Source organism: Lissotriton vulgaris, unplaced genomic scaffold (assembly GCF_964263255.1).
Source record: "Lissotriton vulgaris unplaced genomic scaffold, aLisVul1.2 SCAFFOLD_384, whole genome shotgun sequence".
Lineage (NCBI taxonomy): Eukaryota > Metazoa > Chordata > Amphibia > Caudata > Salamandridae > Lissotriton > Lissotriton vulgaris.
In genome coordinates, this window is record NW_028255135.1 from 862555 (window position 1) to 890098 (window position 27544).

Sequence of the window (27544 nt, forward strand, 5' to 3'; positions counted from 1 at the left end):
TATTCCCTTCGAAGTGACACATGCAGAGGTTGACCAGGATGGTAGATATGTCATTGTGCAGGGTAAACTGTGTGGTACGCTGATCACTCTTCTCAATGTCTATGGTCCAAATGTCGATGATCCTGATTTCTATGTAACACTCTGGAACAAACTTTATCTGCTTGCACCATCGGCTGTCATTTGTGGGGGGGATTGGAATGTCACGCTGGACTCAGATTTGGACAAGAAACAAGACAGACCTACTGTGCGCAAGAAATCGGCGGATGCGGTGAATGGGGGTATGAGTGGGCTACACCTGCTGGATGTGTGGAGATTGCGTAATCCGACCAAGAGAGAGGGTACTTGCTACACGTCGGCACATGATACATGGTCGAGACTAGATTTCTGGCTAACTACTTGTGATGTTGGTGGTTGGGTGGTACGTGTTGAACATCTGCCTCGTACTATTTCTGACCATGCACCAGTTACCCTGGTGCTGCAGCTCCCAACGCATGCCCCCGCCCCTTTCACCTGGCGACTCTTCTGGGGTGCTGACAGATCAGGTGTTGTCTGAGCGGCGTCTGAGACAGATAATTGAAGAGTTTTGAGAAAAATGTGGGGTCTGTTGACAGTAGGAGTACGGTGTGGGAGGCCTTCAAGGTGACAGGGAGAGGAGCGTGTACTGGTCTACGGTCAGGGGTGCTCACGTCCATCAGGGACTCCATGGCCAGGTTGGAGAGAGAGTTGTTGTCACTGGAGCGGCGACTGGAGGGGGTGCGGAGGGCACTATACTGGCAGACATTCGATCAAAAATCACTGAATATAACGAATTGGCAGAGCAGGAGGTAAAATTCCTTTCCAAACGTGCTACATCTAGGTATTATGGTGAAGGAGGTAAGCCAGGGAAGGGGCTTGCGGATCGAATCAGGGACCCTTGGGCACGCCACTGTACAGTGCAAGAAATTGAAGATCAGGGGGACGTGGTGACTAACACAGAGGGTATTTTAGCCTGCTTCTCGAAACATTATGCACAACTTTATGAGCACAGGGACACGGCGGACGAGGAGGAAGTGAATCAGTACTTGGAGGGCGTTGCCTTGGTATGGCTCTCTAGGGGTCAGCAGGACTTCCTAATGCATCATATCACGGAGGCGGAATTTAGGGACGCAATAGCTGCACTCCCGAATGGAAAGGCGGCTGGTACGGATGGTCTGACCTCCGAATTCTATAAAACTTATGCAGATTTGCTGATTCCGCAACTGGCACAGGTCTTGGAGGAAGCGTTTGAGTGCGGACGACTTCCGGCGACTATGAGAGAGGCGCTGTTGGTGGCACTGCCCAAACCAGGGAAGCCGCCGAATAAGTGCGATTCGTATCGTCCCCTTTCACTCATGAACACCGACGTTAAAATCATTGCCAAGGTGTTAGCCACGAGATTGCGTCTACTCCTACCGGTCATGGTGCTGCCGGATCAATCGGGATTCATCCCCCTTAGATCCACTACACACAATTTGAGGGCACTGTTTGCAGTACTACACCTGCTTAAACCAGAACTGGCTGCAGCCGCAGTCCTCCTCGACGTGGCCAAGGCCTTCGATTCGGTGGCATGGAAGTATGATGGCTGTCCTACACCGGATGGGGGTGCCGTTCTTTTTCACGTCACTTATTGCACTCTTGTACACTGCGCCCACGGCGAGTCAGGGTTAACGGGCTCGTGTCTTCCTCATTTCCAATACAGAGGGGTACGAGGCAGGGCTGCCCTCTATCACCGTTACTGTTTGCCATCATGATGGAGCCTTTGGCCTGTATTTTGCGGCAGAGGTATGCGGAAGCGGCATTGAAGTTCCCTCTCAGATCTTTGGCTGTGTCAATGTATGCAGATGACATGGTCCTGTATGTCAGAGACCCGGTACTCCATCTGGAAAATATACTCGCGAATTCATAAGGTTTGGTCGACACTCAGGACTAACCATAAATTGGGACAAATCTATAGTGTTACCGCTCACAGACGCAACTCACCAGATCCCACTGGAGTTCCCTCTGGAATGGGCGACAGTCGGTTCGATATCTAGGCATCTGGGTACATAGGGATTGTCAGGAAGTCATACGGGCTAACTATGGTGTTTCCATCTCTAAGTTGGAAGATCAGGTGGCGCGATGGACTCGTCTCCCTCTGACACTGGCTGATCGAATATCCTTAATTAAAATGGTAGTGCTGCCGAAATTTCTTTATCTTTTTGTGAACATTCCTGTCCCGTTGAAATCGCATTTCTTTGCTAGACTGAGGTCACTCTTGATATCTCTCACCTGGGCCGGCAAGAAACCACGTGTGACCTGGGAGGTAATGACCAAGCCGTATGCACTGGGGGGATTCGCCCTGCCGGACATGAAGCTCTATTATATCTGCGCACAAGCGCATTTCGCGAGTTACTGGATGAATGCTCCACCGTATACCCCGCATGTGGCACTTGAGGCGAGTGCGGTGTTGCCATATCCGCTGAGAGCCATGATTGTTAATAAACATTCGGTATTCGAGAAGGGGGAGATTGATACTGTGCGAATCACGGTGACCGCTTGGGAGGACCTCGGTAGACTGGCTGCCAGGTTGTCATTAAATCCACCGGCTATGCCGCTACTCTACCACTCAGATGTTTCAGTATCCAGCGAGATTGGAGGGTTGCAAGTCCTGAAGGAAGCTGGATTACAGACAATGGGGGACCTCTTTCCAGGGGCGTCGTTTCTCTCCTTGCGGGCCATGACAGCTCGCTCATCTAACACAGGTATGGCTACCTTTATCTACGCACGGCTACGGGCAGCGATAAGGGATTTGTATCCAACGTATCCGGCAGAGCCGTTAACACTCGGGGCACTACAACTTCTTTACACGGCTAAAGACAGGACTAAATTGCTCTCTAAACTATATAAAGCTGCGCAGGAGGATGAGGGAGGGGGGGGGGCGGTACTGGCTAGAGCACGATGGGATAGGAGCCTACCAGAACCTCTGAGTGATGACGAATGGAATGAATGTTGTAACATGACTGGAGGGTATGTGATAAATGGCAACTTCCGCCTTCTGCATTATAAATTTCTACATCAGTGGTATTACACGCCGGTTCAGTTAGTTCGATATGGCCTTCGTGCTGCTGCTCAATGTGTCCGGTGTGGTGCTGACGATGCCGACTTTGTACACCTGGCCTGGGGATGTCCGCGTATGTATGACTTCTGGAGGGCGGTGACTGAGAGGCTCACTGCCATGACATCAAATGAAGTTAAGTTTGATGTGCGCCTCTGCCTTTTGGGTATTGCTTCTGGAGTATCAGCGCAATCACGACGGCTGGTGGTACAAGCGCTACAATTGGCTAAGAGGAGGGTTGCTATAGGATGGGGAGGTAGGAGGGCACCTGATGTGCAACTGTGGCTGAAGGACATGGCATACTGCAGGGACCAGCTGCACTGTTATTATGAAGGGCTGCCAGAAAAGTCTCGCACGCAGGACGTGTGGGCTCCGTTTACACTCTATATGTTGTCTATGGCGGATTCTGATAGTGAAAGGAGTACGTCCTCTGAATTGTCAGGGGGAGACCAGGAGTCTGCTTGAGTGTCACTCGAAAGCGGGAGAGACGAGTGTAATGTGTGCTGTGCATGAGCTATGGGGCTCTATGGGATCCTCACTATGATCTGGGACGACGATGTGACCTATCCACCTTATGTAGTCTCGCTGTGGTTTGTGTATAACAAAAGAGACCGTGTAGCGGTGCCTACCAATTGATGTGGTTTCTGTCAGACGCTGCGCCGCCTAACTCTTGGACACTGTACATGTCGGACTTGAAATACTCACTAAGACCAGGATCGGGAGGGTTGGAGGGGAGTTGGGGTTGGTTGTCGTTTGTCTATTTTTCAAGTTTTGCAGAAACAAAGTCAGAGATCACATAAGGGCTGTACGGCCGGAATCACCGGTGTGCTTTGACCATTGCAATTAGATCATCTGTTATGCCTACATGAGCTATGCATTATCTGTACAAGTGCCTGAACCGAGGAGATTAGTTGTTAAGCTGGTAAATATTATTTGGTACACTGATTGCGGCCGGCCCTGCAAGTGGGTTGTAGGCACACCGCTGTGTATATGAATAATGTGCAATAAAGGTCTACCAAAAAAATAAAAAAATAAAAATACGGTCTAGGACATATGAGGCCTTTTAATCCACTTCTCCAGAGCACTATAAAATCACTTGTTTCTGATCACTACTGCAATAACCAGTGGTTCATCCTCAGGACAGAGGTAAGCATACGAAAAATAAGCCCAATGACAATGCTGTCACGTTTTTAAACTTGGCGGAGAACCAAGATATACCGCCGCTGACCTATATGCGCGAAAGAGGGTTTTTATTTGAACACATTGCAAACCCTGGTTACTCAGGTCAAGCGATCCATTCACTATTGATTTTGAGTAACGTTTTTGATACTCAACAGACATGGCTGGAGAGAAAAATAGTGAATAAGATCTTTATTTCAATCTCCTCATGTCTGACTGCTTCTTTTCATCTCCCAAAGACCATTCTGTCAGGAGCTAGTTGGCATCTGCAGTGGTGGACTAGATTAGACCACTCTGGTTGGCTAGCAGTATGTGACCGATCTCTTCAGTTATTCCATGTCTGTTCGGTTGGTGTATTGGCTGGTATAGTACTGGGTGATGGACAAGACTTGTATCATATATGCCTTATGAGAGTGTAAGCGGATTAAATTATAGCTGACTGCCGAGTGTTATGGCATCAGTGAAGCCAGAAGGGTTACATATGAAATGTCATTCCTGTATAATACACAAAAGGTCAGCCCTTCTTAGCTTACCTGGATTTAGAAAGTAGTGTGCTGGTTGGGTTATAAACTGCATATTTACCTTGACGCTGCTATAATCTTTCTTGGTTTAACTGCATGGTGTGGGACGATGTAGTTAACTTGCAAATAACCATATTTTCAACTGTTTTATGGAGTGTATAGGTTCCTGAATTCTTCCAATCATGCCTGGTAGTGAGTTCTACAATTTGGAACAATGTAGTGAGAACGCAGTTCCTCTTACATATTTCTTATGGTAAGGTGGTGCAAGCCTGGAACGCAGTGCCCTGTTCTCCTTGTATTGCTGGAGTTTAACTTGGAAGCATAGTGGTCTAATTCCTTTGCCATTCTCTGTGGACAATACAGAATGCCTTGAAAATTGTCCTTCTAGCTATAGGGAGTCAGTGGAGTGATTGCAGGACTGGAGTCATGCATTTTCCTGGGCGAAGGAGTCTTTGGGTAGTATTTTGGATTCGCTGTTATTTTGCATAATATGAATCTGGGTGCCTGATGGCTGTGGTGTAGCCTTATAGATTGTGAGTGGGAGGTTGGCTTGTAGTTTTTGTTGGTATCCAAATAAGGGATGATGCAATTCAGTGTTTATCGTGTAGACGGTGCTCAATTTTGACATTGTTGATATGTAGAATCAATTATAGGTCTGAATCGATGGTTACCCCCATGGTTCAGACTTCACCTCATGTTGTTGGAGAGGCCTGGAGTTCCTTGCGCCATATGGAGGTAGGTTGGCATTTTTGCTATTGTCCGCAGGTCATGATTTCTGTCTCTGAGGTGTTGAGTTTAGGTGGTCACTCACCATCCACTTGTTTATGGCATGAAGCCAGTTATCATATTTTGAGTTTTAGATGCCTTCCGGGACATCCATTTTTAGAATGATTCGCATATTTGAAAAAGGCGAGGTTCAGTGTTTTAATCGGATTTGGTAGGGGCATTAGGTAGATGTTGAATATTAGAGGGGGTGTGTTAGACCCCTGGGGAATGCCACTGTCTGAGGAACAAATGTGAAAGGTAGCAGGTAAATTACACTTGGTCTCTTAAATAAGAAACAATACATTTTAGAGCACCATCTGAGATTAATGAATCTTTCTACTAGCGGTTGGTGGTGGTGGGCAGTGTAAAATACAGCTTCTAAATCCAGAAGCACCATGGGCCGGCCTTCTCATTCATAGCATATAATCCCACACACTGTTGGCGTGTCTACTCATTCATAGTATATAATCCCATGCACTTTGGGCCGGCCTTCTCATTCACAGTATGTAATCTCACATCCTGTGAGTGTGTCTTCTAGTTTATAGCATACAATCACACACACTGGGCAGGTCCTTTCATTCAAACCGTAAAATTCCACGACCCCATTAGCACGACCTCATTCCCTGAAAACCCCCATTCCCGTGTGACATGGAGAACAGGGCCTCTCTTTCTCAGAGTATATGCCCACCAAAGAATGGACATGGGCCCTCACTGAGAGCATGACCCCTCCTCCGCCAAGAGCATGAAGTGGCCTGTGTATAATCGGACAGCAGCAGGGACAGGGGATGAACAGTGCAACAGGGCTTCCAGATGTTGCTCCGTTCATCCCATAATTGTGCTAAAGCTCCAGACTCCCGCTCCATACTCTGAACTCCTACTCTCATCCCTGCAACCTCTGCTCATCCTCGCCTCCCTGCAAACAGAGCGCCAGAGCCCCACTTACCAGAAAGCTCACCAGTGCCTCAGGCGCTGCTGCTGGCCACCACTGCAACACTGGGCCTCTGGCATAATTGTGTGAGGTAAGCCTCCGGAGAACAATGTCAGGGAAGGTGGGGGTCAGGACAGCTGGGGGACAGGGCGGATGGGGGCCCGGGCTGATGGGCTTCCTCCGACCCCCCCGCCTGCCCCGACATTGGCCGATTGCTCACGGACAAGGTCGGGACGGGCTGCTAGTACATAAATAAAACAAGCATTTGCAATGCAATAGGTCTCGCAATTACGTGAGTTTGAGCTATTGTCATTGTAAATGGCAATGCCTTTTATTTATGTGTGTTTATAAAACATAAATAAAAGGCATTGTCATTACAATACCAATAGCTTAAACTTGTGTAAATGTGAGACCTATTGCATTGCAAATGCTTGTTATTAGTGTATCCCAATTTGTCACATTCCACAGACTGCAGGTGGGCATCCCTCGCACAGACTGCAGGGGACGGGGCACCCCTCACTACTCTCAGTGCATGGTCAGTCTGCGGTTGCACAGTCGTCACTCTGCCCTCGCTCCTCACGTGATTGCACACATGGATAAGAAGTGCAAGGAAAATATAAACTATACATTTTTGAATATCAAGAGAGTTATTATTGGCATAAGATGCTGCATCACTACGAAGGAAGGGCGATTACCAAAGTACACTTTTGACAATGCTACTGATTGGTTCAGCACCTCCACGTCGCTAAACAGCTGTTTGTCACAATTAATCTGGTGCAAAACTAAGAGTAAATGGTTAGAGTAGGGTAACCAGGTGTCCCGGATTTGCCTGGGCAGTCCCATTTTTTGCCAGCTGTCCCGGCAGTTTTCAGGAAATTAAGCTTATATCCCGGTTTTTCTAGAGGGTCGGCTGAAAACGGTAGGAGGGAACTTTTGATGTTTTGCAAAGCAGGGATAGTAGGCAGCTGTTATAAGAAAGCAATCTAAATAACAGGCATGCTACTAGCTTTAACATTTGCATTTTATGTATGTTCTTACTGCCTCTTCTGTAATTCCCTGCTAAGTAGCACTGTCATTTTGCGCGCTGGGTTAAAGTAAAATTGTAGTCCTGGTTCTATTTTTGGGAAATGTCACGGTTTTTGACTTCAGAATTCTGGTCACCCTAACAAGGGGTGGTGCAAGGAGGGGGATAGAACAGGTCATAAAATAACCAAAATCCTATGATAAGTTCTAGTTATGAAGTCAGACAAACTTCTTTCCCGGGTTTCTTAAACATATTTGTGGAACAAACGTTAATATAAGCAGCAAAGGAAGTGCAGAGAGGAGAGGCTGTACTACACACAAGTAGTTACCCTCTGGATCAGTAAAAATGATGGCAATCTGTGGCCTTTAAGTCCGAAAACATATTGCTTTTAGCCTTTCTTTAATGGACATTTTCTAAAAACATGGCAAAACACAGCACGCATTAGCAAAGCCAAACAGCTGGAAGCCAATGACCGATATCTTGGCTTTGCTGATGCTTGTCTGCTGTGTGGCGTAATCTGTTTATTTCCCTAAACTATACACAAGTCTCCTCCATGACCCTTTATTCCTATATAAATGCCCTGACTTAAATACCCGCCTTCTTTCCTCTGTTACCCCCTCTTATCAATACACTCCTTCTAACCCCAAAGTTATTGAAGTTTCCTCTCTATGATCTACATCTGCCTGTGTCCATCTCCCCACACCCATGACTCCATTGCTGTATTCCTCATATGTGACTGCACTCCCGTTTGTCTCTCTACATTTGCTTATTGTAATTTCTTCTTCACTTTTGATGAAGGTTATATTCACAATCACAAAGCTTTTTGCATAAGTGTAAGCCATGCCTCGGTACGGAGTAAGTAACGCATTCTGAGAAAGCCTTCTGTGAGCTGCCTTTTGAGCTGGTAAATGCTCGAAAGGCCTGGGACCGGGTGCTGCACATGATGGCTGAAGTGCATTGGCAGAGAGTTGGCCTTGTCCGGAGAGATAAGCACTAGCTGCACAGACATGCTTTTTCTGACACTTTCCCACCATGCACATACGTAGGAACCGTTACCTCCCTTCTGTAATACTTTTGCGCTGTCTCTGATGTATGTGTGCACCCCATAAACATGACCCGGCCCCCTATACCACACAACATTCACATTTCCATCCATAGGTTGGCTTTTAATGCTGAAGTGTCCTCCGTCTTCATTTCAAATTCATGCATCGGTTTAGGGACAAAACACAATAAAAGCACAACTCTGGGCCTCATGCAGCCAGACATGAAAAGACTACTCATAGGGGCACACTTTCATCCGCAGCGCGCTACATGTCCTCAACTGCGTTTCAGCGCCTCGGCGGAGGTACAAGGCACTATTGAATGCAACTTCAGTGCCATACAATTATACAATCAGGATCTTTAAAGTATCTTTAAAGTAAACTATCTTTAAAGTAAACTACCAAGCCAATTCTTCACCAGAAAGGAGACAAGCTACCGGCGACAGCTGAAATGCCAGAAACCGGTCCCCGGAAAGCTTGTTTCCTTCCCAGTGTAAGAATTGGCTTGTTAGTTTGGTTTGCCCTGTTCCCATCATGCACTGGGACAGGAACAGACTAATTTGCATATAGCCAGGTTCTGAACTGGGATGGTGCAGTGAGCTAAAAAACGCTGTTGGATCTAGCCCTGATCTCTTGACTGGGTGAGAGTATTCTGCTTAATTTCAGAAACTCTGTCCATCACCGCCCCTTGTTAAATATTTTGTCCACCCTAAGCGTGGAAGGGTATACTCAGATGAGTCCCTTGCTCATTGCACCACCAGGATTCAAGCAAGCCGGGCCGACGACGGCTGAAATGCCAGAAACCGGTCCCCGGAAGCTTGTTTCCTTCCCAGTGTAAGAATTGGCTTGGTAGTTTGGTTTGCCCTGTTCCCATCATGCACTGGGAAAGGAACAGACTAATTTGCATATAGCCGGTTCTGAACTAGGATGATGCAGTGAGCTAAAAAACTGTTGGATCTAGCCCTGATCTCTTGACTGGGTGAGAGTATTCTGCTTAATTCAGAAACTCTGTCCATCACCACCCCTTGTTGTTAAATATCTAATTCCAGCAGCATGTATATTCGAGAAAGTAGCATTTGTGAAGAGATGGTAGGCACAAGGCCCAGCTCTTTTGAAGAGGCAGCTAAAAGCAAAAGTATTGAGCCTCTCGTTATGGTCTGGCTTGACAGCACAGCTTTAGCCAACAAGTATGTGAGGATCACTAGGTAAGGACTTTGGCTCCGCCCACATGCTGGGAGCCAGAAGTACATATTTTGGTTGGGCATTAGTTGTGTTGCTTCGACAAAAAAGGGCTTGCCCTCCACTAGCTGTAATCGTATTTATTTATCCAGCTGCCTAAACTTGAACTTTAAGAGGCGCACACACACACACACGTTATTGGAATTGGGGTGGGTGGTACTTGCGGGGTTTCATTGTGGAGTTATCTAAAAAAGACTACATTCTGGAGAGTTCCACGAGTGCTTGTCCCTTGCTGTAAAAGCTCGAACAGCACCATGTGATGCGCCAGAGGGCACTGCTTTTTCCTGCCGCTTCAGTAGCTTTTCTACTTGAGCAACAGCTTTCTCAACGCGAGCGGCATCATTCTCATCGTGAGCAGAAGCGACTTGCTGCAACCGCCCATGTTGAGAAATTGCATGGAGACTCGTCCTAGCACTCCTTTTTCTCACTCACATTCTAGAACTTAAGATTGGTGAGTTGCATATGAGAAAAACTACACTACCCTGCGGTTGGTGTCGTTTTTTGGGTACTCCATGCTCCACCAGGCAAAGCACAGCGTGGGCAAAACTCTGAACTCTGCCGGCAGAGCAGAGTTTACCACCCAACGCCAATTGGAATGATATTAAAGTGTCTAAATATCTAGATAATTTATGTTGTTTTTCTCCGGCTGCAGCAGAGATGGGAGGAGGGTAGTCATTAAGACAACGTGAATTTTTAGGTCTGGCTTCACAGCGCAATAGTCACCTTACCTTTTAACCAACCGCAATATTATTCTACAGTTCTTTGCTTCCACACAAATACACATCGATCTATTCCCATGTTATGTACCTGAATTGGTTCACTTTGGCTCTAATGGAATGTTGGATGGTAGACTTATTAGCATTATCAATTGTTGTATGGACTTTGCCTTCACTTGTATCTGGCCTCCACTGATCAGCAGAGCAGCAACACAAAGGTAGGTTAAAATATTTACTGCGTTGGGGTGCTTTTTGCGAGTCTCATTCTTCATTTCTTTGGACTGCATAAAAACACCATCTTGCGCTTGAGAAGATGGGACGTACGGAGAGGGTTATTTTTAACCATGCCTCTTGCTGACTGCAATCGGTTATATTGCTTTATATATTTCCTTCATCCTCTCTGCATGTAGAATGGGAGAGTCAGAAAATCACTTCTCTGTTTAATTACACCTGTCTCACCTGTGTGAATCTAGCCTAGCAGTTTACCAGACCAAGTCTTCCAAAGCCCACATGCTTAGGCTGGGCCTATCTTAGCTCTCAACAGAGAATGAAACCCTATGTTCTCCATCGAGAAGAAAGCCTGGTGCTCCATCGAGAAGAAAGCCTGGTGCTCCATCGAGAAGAAAGCCTGGTGGAAGAGTAAGAGGTCCAGAGAGTCCCAGTGACAACTACAATGAACATGGGGCTAGGGAACTGACCATTGGTATTTGAGAGGTTCCACTAAAAGATAGCACATTGAGAAAAGTGATATCACAAAGAGGTCGCTAAAAGTATTGACTTTCAACAAAAAACATACTGTGTCGTTTCAAAGTATCAGCATGCACAGCTACAGTAGCCCTTAACTCATGCAAGAAAGTAACGGAGAAAAGTGACAAAAGTGACCACAATGCATTCAAATTTAAAAGTAAAGTTCTAAGCATGAAGATGGACTTACCAGTCGGCTATACATCCGGTTATCAGGTAACCAAATATTAATCCAACAAGAAGAGAGAATTTAGCTATATGAACTTTCCAAGCATTATCGCAAACAAGATCCCACTAGAAGAAAAATAAACACATAGAATAACGTTAGGATGGGTAGGTCTGGTAAGAATGAAGACAGCAGAGTTCAGACTTCGAAAAAAAATAAGACTCTGAAATACCTCCCCCATGTATCTTCCATACCCAGTATCAGATTGCCCCTTAAGATCAAAACCTAAAAAATTATTCAATAGGATCATAAGGTATGTAGAAACTCATCTTCCCATGCCCAGCAGTGATCACACAACATCACAAGAGAAAGTCAGCAAATATGCTCCTTGTGAGTAATGCGGTATTTCTTCACCTGGGGTAGATGTAAAAGCCTTTGGAAGCCATAACATTCTGTTCCTTATTGGTTTATGTTTTAGACAAAAGAAACTAACATTACTTCCAAATGTTCAGATTTTTTTTCCTTTCAGTTTTTTTTTTACAGCACGAGCCTGGCACGATTGGCATTAGAGCGTTTCACATGATAAACAGAGCTGCACATTTTATTCTTTTAGGCACAGGGAAATTACATGATTTTTCCCAGGAGGTTGAGCCGAGGCCAGGAACCAAACCTGGTTCCCCAGTTGCAAAGTCGACAGCTCTAGATGCTAGGCCACACCATCCCTTCTCTTTTCATTATATACATGGGCCACGTGTGGCCAACTGACTTAACTACAAGCATCCCCAAGCCTTGATTTTATGGGACCATCCACATTTTCCATCTAAATCCACCGAAAAAGGACAAATTGGACCCAAAATTAATGTTTCTTTTATCATGAGAACATAGATACAATTTTGTTTTTAATTTTAAAAAAAAAACAATGTTCAAAAGATTTTTACATGGGCAAAAAAACAATTATGTTAGAAGTTACTTTCAGACAGACTGGTGAGTTCCAGTCATCATGAAAAAAGACCACATAGGGGAAAATGGGTACACAATGCATTATTGGACCCATATAACTGAGCACCAAAAGCCACATCACCCCAAAAGGGGCAAAAAGCCCTGACCCTAGTGGGCTAGATTGGCTTAGAAGTCTTAGGATACATATTGGAAAAAAAGGCAATGGAAGTCAAGGTAAACTTTTTTTGGTCCCGTATAACTGTCTTCACCCCCTTACTTCATTGCAGTGACTTCTCAAAGGGTCATGGTAACTTAAAGAAAGTGGATAAATAACATAACAAGAATTGACAAAGGCAATATGTCTATTATGAAAGAGCTATTGGCTTCCCCAATCTGGTTTAGCAATGTTGTACACCAGAGTGGCTTCTCTTCAGCATGGCTAAACATTGGTAGGGTAAAGAAGAGTGGCGTGGAGTGTCAAAGTAGAGTACAGTGGAGTGTTATGGAGGGGAAACCGTATTTACACCATGGCTTGAACCACTTGGCGCAGTCCGAACCACAAATGTGTCTTTACAATGCATTCTTTTACTATGCAAGACGTTACAACAACTTGCCATAACAAAGCGTTGTTGGATCGATGTTCGCCTTTAAGTCCAACACTTTCCCTACTGTTGAACAGACTGGAGTTGTAATAGTAAGTTAAGTTATATTATTCCAACTCCAGAGCTCTCCCTAGGGCAAGTCATTGTAAAGACTTGTGTGGTAACCGAATGAGCTATAAAGATGCATTCGTTGTTCAGACCAAGTTATTAAGGCAGGCATGATTAGCGCCTGCATGGTAACATACAACCTTTATGAAGTGCTGTGGAATGGCGTACAGTATAGTTGAGTGGCACTGAGAGGAGTGAAGTGTCCTGGAATATCGACATACAGTGTTTTGGAGTGTCGTGACCTAGAGTACAATGGTGTAGAGTGAGGTAGCATGCAGTGGTTTTAAAGTGCATAGAATGTTGTAGAGCATAGTGGCGTAAACTGCAGTGGTGCAAAGTAGTTTGCACAGGTACAGTGGTGTAGGGTCCATTGGTTTTGAGTAAAGTGATGTAGAGCGAATAGGCATAGAGTGCAGTGGTTTAGCACGGCGTAGAGTGGCACAGCATGGACTGGCGTGAAGTGGCATTGGGGAGAGTGGAGAGGAGAGTGGAGTGGCACAGAGGCGGAGAGAGTAGTGGCAAAGAGTAAACTGTTCCAGAGAGAACCGTAGATTGAAGTGGCGTAGGGTGCAGCATCAGAGCGCAGTGGTACACAGTAGGTTACAGTGGTGTAGAGTGCAGATGAGTGAGAGTGGTGCAGAGTAGAGTGCAGTGGCACAGAGTAGAATGGTGCATAGTGCATTGGTGTGGAGTGCAGTGGCACAGAGTAGAATGGCGCATAGTGCATTGGTGTGGAGTGCAGTGGCACAGAGTAGAATGGTGCATAGTGCATTGGTGTGGAGTGCAGTGGCACAGAGTAGAATGGTGCATAGTGCATTGGTGTGGAGTGCAGTGGCACAGAGTAGAATGGCGCATAGTGCATTGGTGTGGAGTGCAGTGGCACAGAGTAGAATGGCGCGGAGTGCATTGCTGTGGAGTGCATTGCTGTGGAGTGCATTGCTGTGGAGTGCAAGGGATATGCAGTGGTGCAGAGTAAAGTGACAGAGCGAAATGGTGTAAAGTAGAGTGGCGGAGTGCAGTGGCATAGAGTATACTGACGTACAGTGAAGGGATGCAGAGTAGATTGGCATAGTGCAGTGGTGTAGAGTGTTTTGGTTTTGAGTAAAGTGGTGCAGAATGGCAAGGGGCGACCAATCGGTCCCCCCGAACGTATGGCAGAGTACCACGATCCCCCCGGGAAGCCATCTTGGGCGGGAGGCGAGTCTCGGCTGGTATGCCCGAAGCGGCGTAGCCGGGGCGCGCCTTTTCCCGCCCTAGAGTGGGTTGGCCTAGACACTGACGCGGCTGGCCACGCCCTTGGGGCAGGCAGGGGCGGGTTTACGCCCGCCCTGAAGACGGATAAAAGGAGGAGCAAGACCAGAAAGCATCCTCTTGTTCCTGTGCTCTGAAGCTGCACCTCCTCGCTGCACGTGAGCTCGAGACGGAACGAAGAGCCATTTTTTGACCCACCCACCAGCCCCTGAAGACAGCGTGTGGTTTTTAATAAAGTTTGATTGACAATTCTGATTTTCGTTTACAGGTTGTGGTATTATCGTGAGGATTTTGAGTATGCAATAAAGAATGATCGTTTTGGGTTATGTTTTGCGAATAAAGTAATTCTGCTTTAGTGTTCATCAGTAGGCATGCTTTGAATAAAGTTGTTGTTGCTACTGTCTGTTATATTTAGTCTTTAGTTATTTAGTTATCTTTGTCGTATTTATTTTGGTCGGGCGGTAAGGTCATGATCGGTGAGCACTAATTGGAAGATCCCTAGGAGTGGGCGTCACCCATTACGGATGGGGGCGCTCGGGGGAGGTGGCCATTGGCCCCTCAACGGGGAGGCGGTCCCTTCTAAGGATGGGTCGCCGAAAGGAAATGGAAGGCGGTCAAGGCCCCTTCATGGATAGGAGGGGTTACAGCCCCCTCCTGGGGAATTTCCCGGGGCCAGTGCGTCTGCGACGGCAGATGTGGTAAGTTGTGTGGGGTTTGGGGGGGGGTCTACGCTACCTTCTAGATACCTCACACGAGTCCTCATACGACCTTTAAGTGGCGTCGAGTTTTATTGGGGCCCCCGTCAAGTCAAGGGAAATTGGTAGTTGCACTTGAGGTAAGCCTCCGTGCCGCCCCTCTCAAGTGAGAGGGATATGTCTGGGTTAGGGATCTTGACACCGGTTACGACCTTGCCGTTGGCCCTTAAACGTTAGGATGTACAATTTCAAAAGTTAAGTAAATGTTTGGTAGGATGTTAGTTCGGCTAGGAGAACCTTTGTACTAGAGGATATGTTAAGGTTAGCCAAACATCGCAATGTGGTAATGAAATTGTACATAATATGAAACTGTTTATTTTAATGTTTTAATTTTGTTTCATATTTTAATAAATACGGCCCGGGAGGGTCACTCCCTCCCGTCTCCAAAAACTTCAGAACTGTTTCCGGTTTCCCATCCTTGGGGATTGTGTTGAGAGGGGGTGGCGGGTATCTCAGCCATATGCATTGGCGTAGAAAGAAGTGGTGTAGAGGTCAGTGTTATAAAGTGGCATAGACTGCAGTGGCAGAGTAGATTGTTTCAGAGTAGAGTGAAGAGGTATATACGGTCATAGAGTGCAGTGGTGTATAGTAGAATGGTGTGGAGTGCACTGGCACAGAGGGCAGTGGCACAGAGGGTTCATGTGGAGTAGTACAAAGTGTTGTAGAGTGCAGTGGTGCATAGTAGTGTGGGTGCAGAGTGCACCCGCTTAGAATAGAGGAGTGATGTAGAATAGAGTGGAGTGGTTTAGAGAAGTGTAGATATTTAGTGTGGAGCGGAGTGATTTTGTGCAAAGTGGTGTACTGTGGAGTGGAGTGATTTTGTGCAAAGTGGTGTACAGTAGAGTGCAGTGGCGTGGAGTGGTACAGAATGGAGTAGGGTAACGTGGAGTATGTTTAGTATGGTAGCATACTGCCATTACAGAAAACAATTGAAATGACCATAACATTTGTACTCGCATACAGTTTTACTGATAAAAGTATACACCGCACAAACGATAGTGTTGAAATGTATCACCCAATGTATTAATCTGATCGACAGCACAGTTCCTTTATAGCCATTTAAATTTTATTGTGCTGTAGAAAAAAAAATAACATCTGCACAGCCTTCCTCAAGCAGGTCCCCACTAGCCATCAGTATTGTCACATAAATCCTCTCAGTTTGAAGTCAGAGAAAGAAAAATGAACACCAAGCTCCCTTGAAGACAGCCTGACATTTGACCTGTGTCTTTGAATGCACAGCAAACGTGACAAGATTAGAAAAATATTTAAAGGTCTGTTTAGAGAAAGCGAGTTTTTGGAGGAATACAGTAAACAAGGTTTGGGCAAACGGAGGGAAGAACTCTAGCTGAGACGGCCTAAAGCAAAAAAAGCGAGCCCATAGAAAGTAAAAAAAAATGTGAGTTACAAAGCCAATGGTAAGCAAATAGTGGAATCCATTCCTAGGTCAACTTTCTGAATGTCCCCAAGAGGTCTTTAGCAAATCACACAGCTGCCTAGTCTGGTAGGCTAACATAAAAAGCGATATTGGAACAATAAATCTGTCAAAAAGCAGCATGACACATCAATAATCATTCTTTTTTTTATTTTTGAAACCTTTATTGCACAGTAATTTGCAAAACAAATACGGGCCTACAACCATCCGGCCGGCCGACACATATTGATGCAAAGTAGCAGGCAAAACGATAATTCGGTAGTATCTGAGCATGAAATAGCAATCAATCTGGGTTACACTGGACATCTTCGCACTACCGAGCAACAGGATGAGTGAAGGTTAAATTTTAAAGTTTTTATATATTCCAAAATATAAACAATAAGAAGGATCAGAGTTCCAACAGTCCACCAATGTCATGAGAGGGCAGGTCAAACAAAGGAAATCCAAACAACAAAATACGTAATCAAGCTAGCGGCATGAGAATAGTACGACAGGATAGTAAAATCAGGAAATGCTACATGCCATGTCGCCACCCCCCACGCACCGAACCACCCCACTGACCCAAGAAAGAAAGGAGAAGGAAGAGAAGGAGAACCAAAAGTAAGAAAAAAGAGGCCCATAGAAACTGAAACTGACAAAATAAAAACCCCACCCACCTACCCCCACCCTACACGCATGCAGAGGCTACGGCCTACCCCCCCTAGCAGTGTGTCTGTCGCCCCAAAAAGAGTACCCGAAATATAGATAAAGGAAAGAGAAGAAGGAAGGAAAAAGAAAGTTATCACATAAGACCGGAGGAGGGCCATATGCGTAAATTCAAACAACCATCATGTAAGACCCCGGCCGCCCACCCCCGGATCCCCGAAACAAAAAAGAGACAATAGGCAGCTCCACTGTCCACCCCCCGCAGTCCCAACAGCGTACGCTACCGCAGTCTTTGATAGGGGGGAACTCAACCCTGGCCCCTGCGATCAGGAGTATCGACGCGGTCCAGCAGTACAGTAGCCATCTTGAACGGGACAAACGAAGCGACCCCAGAAGCGCATGACGCCATTCAACAAAGTCTGTCCATTCCAGTGCCATGTGTGCGAGAATGATATAGAGGGGGATATCACACTATAGCAGTCCACCCGGTCTGGGCATTAGCATCAGCTGCAGGGGAACGTAGGAGGCATCTCCAACCGACCACAAAGGAGTATCCAAACATGGCGTCCAAGAACGAGACCCTATCCCCCGAGCAAGCACACCGACATCCGGCCACTGCATCTCCACCACGGACAGCATCTCGGGGATATCAGAATCACGTACCTCCAACTCATCCGAGCACCCCGGGGTACGTAGTCCACAGAAATCGGACATGGGATGTGGCGCAGTGTCCCGCAGTTGCGAGTTCGCTCGGTCGGGCAAAGGCACCACAGGGGGAGCAACATCCAGACAGTGCCCCAGGTTGCCAACATTGTTGCGTAGAGCAGTTCGAAAATCATCCAGGGCGTTCAGAATGTCCACAATCCGCACTGGTGCCTCGGGAGGGAAGGACACTGCAGATCTCTGTCCACGGGGCTCTGAGACTCGTAGCAGCCCACTAAGCTGGTCATCCACATCTCCATCGCAGAGCTGAGCACCTCGCCGGTGCGCCGCATCGCATCGCCGGGCCGGGGGCACGAAGGGAACACAGACCATTATGCACTATGCGGGTAGAAACGCTGCGTTAGCAGCTGCTGTGGCACCAAGTACAGCCCGAGATAGTAAGAAACAAGTTGCAGCTGATCGATGTTCAAAATGGCTCCCGCCGCATCACAAAGCGAGACAAAGCAAACAAAGCAGTATCAAGCCTGGGCGGCGATACAATGTTGCGAGTTCAACCAACATGCCCCTCGCGTAGAGAGGAGAAGAGCGATGCGGAAGAAATTGCAGCAGCGGGAAGGACAGTTCAGTCTCTGCGCTCCGTCGGCCGGTTCAGCCCCGTCCACTGCGGCCGCTGTTGTTGTGAACGAGAGCAGCCGATCTCGAAGAACAAAGACCCATCAGCGCCGGGTAGCGTCCGTGCGAAGGCAGGAACGTCCCACCGTGTCCACTGCAGGGAGCGATGAGGGAGACGCACCACTGGAATCGGGGTCACCTCCCAGACCCGAAAACTCAACTCGGGAACAGGATTGATGCCAGGATAAGCCACGGGACGGGAGGGAAGCGAGAAGGTCGGCGGAGCCGAAGGATCAGGCGGCCATCATGGTCGCAGGCTAGGCTCCTCCATCAATAATCATTCTTAGCAGCTATTGCCACTCGATAGACTAATGCTGAAGGGTCCTTAATTAATTATGGAAGCTAAATGTTGCATTTGCGAGTGTTTTTCAGACCATATGCTGTGCAGGGTTTTGGCCAAATTCACCACTTCCAGTGCCCTTGCTACCCATAAGAGCACCAAGGTGCAATGTGGACCAAAGGGGTATTAAGATATTTCAGTGTGACAGAGGCATGAGATCAACTACACTGCAGACCCTAGTTCCAATGAGAAGAATGTCAGACAAAATGCCCGGAGTCAGTGCCAAAGTGTGGCAAGTAGACCTGTGTCCAACAGTGCCAGGTACCTTTGCATTGGAGTCTTGAACGCACTCTGGGGCCGAGGCGACATATGCCCTGAGTGTCAGGCGCTGCTCCTTCATTCAACAGCTTTACAATGCCCTTTCATGCATGTCTAACATTGACCAACCTGCCAGGAGCCCCAGGGCAATTGTCCCTGGGGTCCTATCATGAGAACGGGGGTCTTCAGCGTACATGCTTCTAGAACTCACTTAACCCCCAAAGTCCCTTCCTCAAACAGTATCCACTGCCATGAACGTCAACTCACCAAAAATGGCAGGACTTTGGTCCCATCCGCCTCTAATCACAGCACATGGTTGACAGTTTACCCTTCCAACTCAAAGAGCTGCTGTGAGGAAGGGCAATTAATGGACATTCCATAAAGTGAACATGGCTCTCAGGGGCCTGCATACTTTCAGTTCCTGCCTCTGCCTTTGTGAGTAGAGACAAGGTCGAGCAAGACATGAAGGCACAGAAGTGCCACGCAGTGGTAACAGCTGCTCCGCTCGATTAATGCCCAGGGTAACTACATAGGACTTTCACAACACAGAGGCCTAGTTACAAGCTTCTAGCATCCCACCAGGGTTCACCAGAGTGGGGTGGGTTGAGGAAATCAAAAGAACAAGGAGGAAGCAAAGGCAAACTCCACTGCCACCAGGAGACGGAGACACTGTGGAGAGCAGTAAGATGCTGGTGCAAGGATAAGGGCTGAAGAGGTGTGTGGAAGGTTAAAGGGGATGCAAATTATGCTAAGGAAGGAGTAGAATGCTTGTTCCATCTGTAGGGCGGAGGGAGTCAGTTGTCTAGATCATTAGATGCTTAAGTCACAGATGAGGGAGACACGAGACAAAGGCAAAAGGATGGCCCTCTCTGTAAAACAACATTTCCTTGGACACAGAAAAGCAGCATGAATCCCATACAAGGCACCAAAGGGTTAAATGCACTGTAAAAAAGTTATTTCTACATCACACGTTGATCAGTGGGCCATAATTACCCTTTACACAGCGACTACATGAATTTCTACAGGTACGCACATAAGCTTACATCAGGGCAACACAAGTCCAGGGCTCATTAAACCTCACGACCAAATTCTAACACGCTGAAAGCTGCTCTTTCAAAGCACAGCAATCACCGCTATTAAACTAAAGGTTTCATTAATTAGGTCTTTTTCGAGTGCCAGAAATTCCTTGGACGCGTTTCGCGGCCTTAACGTGACTTCGGGCGCGTGCCTTGCGCTGAGGGATGTCACATGACGCCAAGGTTACCGCGGTTGAGCTCCAATCGGAGACCTGCCAACCGGTGTACCCATTTAAGTGCAAATGTAAAACAAGCATTGGCAAAGCCAACAGGCCTCGCATTAAAAATGCCTGTTTATTATTTTGCTTGTATAAGTCATAGTTTTTATGCAAATGTTTACAGGCTACAAATGTGAATAGTGGTTATTTTAATTTGTATGGAACAAATGTATGTTTAAAGGAGTGTTTAAGTAAATATATGTACCCATAAATGAATGCATTAGGATCATCATGTATATAATGTGTTGTGAAAATATCAAAAATGGATGCACAACTTTTTATGTACTGAAGTGTATTTGTAATTTAAATAAATTATGATGTAATGTGAATTGTAGAAATTAATATTTGTAGGTGTTAAGAAACATAAATTACCACGAATGGATAATTCTAATGTGAGATGTGAAATTTGAGCAAGAGCACAGTCTTCATATGGCTCAGCGGGTGTCTACTTTGTGCATCCTTGCACTGTGGAATGTCAGATAAGGAGCACAGGAGCAAACAGAGTGCATAAGGCACAGCGAATGTGTACGATTATTAAGGATCTGGAGGTGCCCTCAGGAGCGAGTACACAAGGACGGTGGGCCAAATTAATATTTTATCAGAAGATAAAATAGAGAGAATAGCACATCTTGTCCCAAATAACTCAAGTGTCATTATACAAAGGGAACAAAACATCTAAATGTGAAGTTGTTGGAACTGCAAAGTGAGTTTGAAAGAAATGTTGGATGTATTGCATAAAAAGTTATGCCTTAGTGAAAGGACGAGTCATGGGCATGGCACAGTTTTGCAGACAAAGTGAACATATTTATTTAGAGTTTTATATAGCGCTAGCTAGACCCAAAGGCATCAGAGTGCTTTACATGTTATGTGCATGCGAGGATTTGTGTGGGTCAAACAGTCTACAAAAGAGAACAGAACTATACAGCAATTAAGGTAGTTAAAGAAATGATCTCAAGAGTACAAAAGAATACAGCATTGAGGTAAACCGCGTTGGTGCCAGGTTAGGGACAGAGAGTCAGGTGATCACAATGAAGGATCTTGTCGCTGGGGTTTGCATTTTTGGAAAACATAGCTCAGTTTGAGAACGCGTTGAAGTAGTTGTCAAGCAGTAGAGATTTGATGTCTCATTTGAAGAAAGAAAAAGGAGAGGCTACAGTGGAGATCCTTAGTGAGTTCCAGCTCCTTGGATCATTTCCTGAGAAAGAGCATGCCTGGGGTGCTTTCTTCTTTAGCTTTGGAGATATAAGAAGCTAGTTCGAGATTCTCAGTGCTCGGCTTCTTCCTGTTCTCAATAGTTTGGTTTCTAGGTATTTGGGAATTCTTCCTATGAACCAACATTGTTCTTGTATAAAATACATGCGCAGCGATAATCAGTAGACAGAAGCAGAGGAAGGCGATTACAAGCATCAAAAGAGTAAATAGTAGATACAGTTCTACTGTGGTGCTAAAACAGTATTTATATCTGCAGGCATACGAGGCAAGGGAGTAATTGGGTGTTCTACTATGCAAACCCTTGTCTGCGTGTAAATAGTGTGTGCAGGTGTAAAGCCAAGAATTCGCCCCCCCTGGGGACAATCTAACTCCATTGCATGGTGGGAGAGAATGTAGGACCCCGTCTTGGTCATACACTGGACACCACTCACGATATGTAAGACCGCTGTGTGGTGAAGTCTCAGCATGCAGGGACCCTCTTTGTCAGCTGAAGTGCTAATCTTTTGGGATCTTCATTATTTATAATAAAAAGCATCCTTGTGATGTATGTATAGGTTAACAATGTTATGGATATGTAGATAGCCCTGTTGCCCAGTGGAAGAAGATAGAACAACATTTGTACAATGTGCGGAAAAGAGGCCTTGTACATGGTGTTCGAGGCATCCTGGTAATGTTATGCAAAGCTAGATGTGTAAATAGAAGTTGTTTCAGAGAAGCTAATCTAACATTGTCACGCACGCGACTATGTCTAAAAGGTCACAGCAGAAATGTTATTGTTCAAATGAGGCCACATAAATGACTGCCACTCTGCTGCTCTAAATGAACCGCTGCCCTGTTGTGCAGACCTGCTGCCCTATTGCCTGGGGAAGAAGAACTAGACCTCCAATTACATGTTGAACCCAGGACCCCCAGAGTGAACCATAGACCTAGTCTGCTGACCTCCGGATCTGAGCCTCTGGGACATAAGAGGCTCCCAAACAAACTTCTGGACCCAGCTGCAGTGTTTTCCTGATCCCCAAGCGGTGCCTCTCTGGTCCTGGATCCTTGTCTCAATAGCTCTTGAAACCAAGTTTGTGGGATCTTTGCGACCACAAATGGGCCCGTTTGCACCGCAACCACGCCGCTCACACCGAAATTCAGTGCCTGCAACACCCAGTCTACTCTTCACTCCATGCCTTCCACTGCCCACAACAATCTCCTTGCGACCCTCTCCAATGAGAGCAGGACTTTTGGCTTAAAACTTAAGGTAAAACTTCAGCTGGACTAATCAGGGTCTGTATATGACCCGTGCTCCATCTCAGTCAGCTTGAATTTTTTAATTTGACACGGTTAAGCACCACCAGATAGCGGCAGTTTGTGCTTTCTGCTTTTAAGCTCTATTTAACAGTTCATTCTTTAAAAAAATTAATATAAGCAACTCCGGTTCTACTGATTGAATGTCATTTTGGTCATGTTTTATTTATTAATCTTTGCTCTATTTTTCTAACCTAGTGTGGGATATTTTTGTGTGGCGTTTTCACTGTTTGAAGTGTTGCACAAATACTTTACACATTAAGCCGGACTGCTCTGTGCCAAGCTACCAGGGGGTAGACCACAGGTGAATTTGAGGTTTGTTTGTGCCTTACCCTGGCAAGGATTGTGGTTCTAGATTGATCAGGGCTGAAAGCCCAATCAACCAACAACCCAATTTCTTACATTCAGCAAATCAACAAAGAGCTAATATGAAGGCACAGTGACTCACCCCACCGGAAGCACAGTTGAGCAGCTATACAAGGTCACATCTTTGTGGTGCAAGAGGAGAATTCTGCACATTTGTTTTTTTCACCTACGTTACACAGAAATCATTTGGAGACTTGATAGTAAGAAATTCAAATGTTGATTGTAAGTCGACAAATCGTTAAGATGAAATGTGAACATCGACCAAAATGACAGAAAATATTGGTTAACGTCAGTAATATCCCAGACTTTCATGAAAGGCTGCATGTGAAAGGAACAACAATATAAAAAGGATATTAAGATGGTTCAATATCAGGATAACCTGTGTGTGCAGCTTACTTTTGTAAGAAATGTTTTACTGCATAAAAATGTAAATTGAGCCTATAGAAATGCAAAAGTCCAGCAATCAAAGCAGGCTGAATCATGAAAAATAAAATGCCAGCGAGCGAGGGTGCACTTTGTGGCGTTATCCAAGACAGAGGGTGTGAGTGTGTAGCATTGACGAACAACCATGAGTGGAAACAAGCAGCTGAGAGAAAAAAGAAAAACAAGAAGTGCAGAAGTGGAGGCACATTGAGTATGTTTGTAATGTTTAAAAATTGTGGAAAAGCAAAAAGCGGGCATGATGCACATCAGTGCATACATTTATTAACAATCTGCAAAACATGTTTCAAAGATGTAACATTGTACGAAGCAGGAAACCTGCAAATCGGTACAGCACACAGAAAAAATCCCTAAGGAGGGAGCAGCAAGCATTGGGAGTGGGAGGGAGGAAGAAATAGTCCTCAATCACGTCGATAACAGGGTACAGGCACTGATTAAGTTGAATCAAGCTGTACTTGGTCCATGCACCACAGAAAGGATCGTGATGTTTGGCCTGCACTGGCTAATTAAGGAGCCTGCAAAGTTGAGTGACAGAGCCAACAAGTGGTATGCTATGGGTGGCCTGTAAGCCCTTTTTGTAAACAATAGTGTCTCCCAAGTGAGAGCTCACTCTCTCGCAGACTTGACCCCTAAAACAAGGCAGAGTGTAATAAAATGCTGGACAACAGATACCATGCATAAACATGCAAAGTACCATTAATGTGCCTACAAAAACATTATACGCCTGGTACAAAATGCGGATGCACTGCCTGCAAATCTTCATGCCACAGGAGATGCAGTATTCGGCTGATCTGTGTGCCGGGCTGAATAAATGCAGATGCAAAATCTCCTGCTGAGAAAAGCACTACGTTTAAAAACGGATCTGAATATCAGGTCAATCAATGTTCTGTGCTTTAAACTGTGGGATGTGCATCTCAGAATGCCAGCTGCTCAGAGGTAATGACCGATACACAGCAATGTAGGTGCTGTTATTTGTGACAGGAGGCAGCTCACCGACCAAGGCTGCTGGGCATGCCTATGGTGCTTTTCAGGGTGATGACTGTTAGAGAAACATAAGATAGAAGGTTAGGTCTCAGATATTAGAAGTGACTTTAGAGTTGTTATTGCGGTGATGCCAGTGTTTACACAGCATCCGTATGCAGCGGCAGCTCCTCCGCTATGGTGGTGGAGCGCCGCCCCCGCCTCAAAACGCAGGTTGTTTATCTTCATTTTAGTTTTCCTTTCCTGCGAAATCTTGGGGGCAGGGCCAGGAATTAACATGCACTGGGGGAGTGGCAGAGCACTTTTGTCAGTGCGCATGACTGTTTGGCCGGCTGTCTCAGGCTGGCCAAACAGTCATGTGCACTGAAGGGCTCTTCAACCAGAGCAGACTCAGGCTCCCAGTCTCCCTGGGAGTGCAAATGCAGGGCACTCAGGCCAATTCGGATGCTGCTCTCATGCATGAGAGCAGCGTCAAGATTAGCCGCAGAGGAGGCTGGGAACCTGTGCCTGCCTGCAGTGGAGCCAGAAGAGTTGCGACAATGAGGGGTGGCAGGTAAGTTCTTTTTTTAATTCATTAATTTTTTATTTTGTCCTCCTCGTCCTCGCCCCTCCCTACCCGCCCACCATTCCTACACAACACCGGTCTCTACTGTTGGTATGAAAACTATAAAGTATCTCACAGGAAACACCACAGGAGGGTCACCACTGCTTCAGTGTGTAAAACACTACTTCCATATCAAAACGAAATCGTTTTAGGATGAAAAACGCAATTTTACCAGAATCCACATTGCTGTGCACCATTTTTTAAATAGAGACAAAATGGCCTTTAAGATTTTTTATCCAGGAACCCTGGACCCACAACATTACCTTTGGACTTATGTTTCCAGCCAAGTGAGTGAACACCTTTGAATCAGCCATTCAACTTCCTCAAACCAGAACTACAACCAAGCATCCTACCTCTTTGAGTCACTTTGTTGTGAATGTACCACTGCTTCAACATGTGTGGCAGTGTGGTTTTATCTGCTGAACCATTTAAATTGTACCCTTGAACCGAATTTGAAACAAATCTGATTTAGCCTATTTGCATTTTCGATTGTTTTAAATATTTGATATCCCATTGACAGCATGATTATCCATCTTTTATTTTGATTTTTATTTGACTTGTACTAAATGCATCTTTCAATCTAACTTGGTATGGAGCTTTACGTTAGTTAGATCTCAACAAGATTGCGATTTAACCATTTGGTGTGCACATACCACAGCTTTATCAACGAGAATTTGATACTTGCCAATATAAGCTACAAAGGGTGAACTAGGGAATCCAAACAGTAACAAGGTTAACTTTGTGGGTTATGTTGTTTGGACCTTGTGGCAGCTCAGTCATAGGCACATCAAGACTATGGCCTCTTCCCCCCCCCCCCGATTCCCTAAATCCAGCCTTGCCCTTTAACAATTTAGTTTCCTTCAAAAGTGAGCAATTACAGAAACATTTGTAGTATAAGTTAAGGGACTCTGCATTAGTTGATTTAGCTTATCTTTCAATGAGTGCCTGGCGGTAGGCCTTACAGCATGAAGTGGATCAGTGCTACCTACATTTTAAAAGACCGTGCCACAGCTGAAGCCATAGCGAATAAAGGAGAAGTACATGTATATGGATGACAATGTTGTTAAGTTCCTGCCAAAAGTAATAGCAATCAGTGACAGCATTGAAATGGATACTAAAACAAATTACAACCAATAACTTGGTGCAGAATGGCACAGGAAAGTTAATATTAATTAAATAGGAATTTTTAGATAATAAAACATGCTGCCTTTTGGTAACCACATACCTTTACTGTAGCAGGGTACAATAGTGAGATTGGCATGTAGTTCCAACTAATCCGTTGGATCTGCGCGTTTGTTGGACAACAAACTCTGGGTGAGGTGCCTAGTCTTTTTCCAGGGACCCCACAGGATATGTTGGTGTAAAGACGAGCTAGATCATAGTGTCACCATAATCCCCCCTAATCCTGCCAGGGAGTAAATGGTTTCTGGCAATCACTTAACGTGACAACCCTGACCCCTCAAGGTTCGTGGAAACAAATCAGAACCTTTCACTCAGTCACTCATGCTCTTTTGTTTTCAGAGTAATAAACGGCGCATACACACTGGGGCATTTTCATTATATATTTATTGAACCAAAGTTATTCTTGTATAAAATACATGTGCTGAAATAATAAGTAGACAGAAGCAGATGAAAGTGATTACAAACACCAAAAGAGTAAACAGTAGCTACAGTTCTACCATGGTGCTAAAACAGTGCATATATGCAGGCATTTAAAACAAGGTAATAATCGGGCATACTCCTACTAGGCAATCCCTATTCTGTGTATGTCTAGAGTGTGTGTAGGAGTAAAGCCAAGAATCTCTCCAAGGGAAGAACCAACCCCATTACCTGGCGGGACAGAAAGTAGGACCACACATTTGTCACAAATTGGACACCCCTCATGGAGATGTCAGACTGCGTGTGGTGAAGTCTCAGCATGCCAGGACCCTCTGTGTCAGCGGACGAACCTCCTTTGCTAATACTATGAGATGCTGTTATTTATTATAAAAAGCATCTTTGCAAAGTACGTATACATTAGCAATGTTATGGATATGTAGATAGCCATTTCGCTCTGTGAATGATGATAGAACGACATTTGTACACTCATTGCTTAAAGGCCTTGTACGTGGTGTTGCACTGTGAAAATGTTATTAGACGTCAGATATGTAAACAAGTAGTTTCAGAGAAACAAATCCAATGTTGTCACGGATGCAAATATTGCACAATAACATTACTGCTGTGACCTTTTGCACAAAGAGGAGAATGTAAGAAA

The 27544-nt window shown here is 45.6% G+C and overlaps 1 protein-coding gene across 1 annotated transcript in view; it reads right to left on the reverse strand.

Annotated features, from left to right (window-relative positions):
- LOC147659221 (solute carrier family 22 member 23-like) overlaps positions 1–27544 on the reverse strand; it is a 655822-nt gene that overhangs the window by 459097 nt on the left and 169181 nt on the right. The window contains exon 2 of the mRNA XM_086951876.1: positions 11459–11562. Within this exon, the coding sequence (XP_086808002.1) occupies positions 11459–11562 (104 nt within the window). The remainder of the gene's footprint in view (positions 1–11458; positions 11563–27544) is intronic.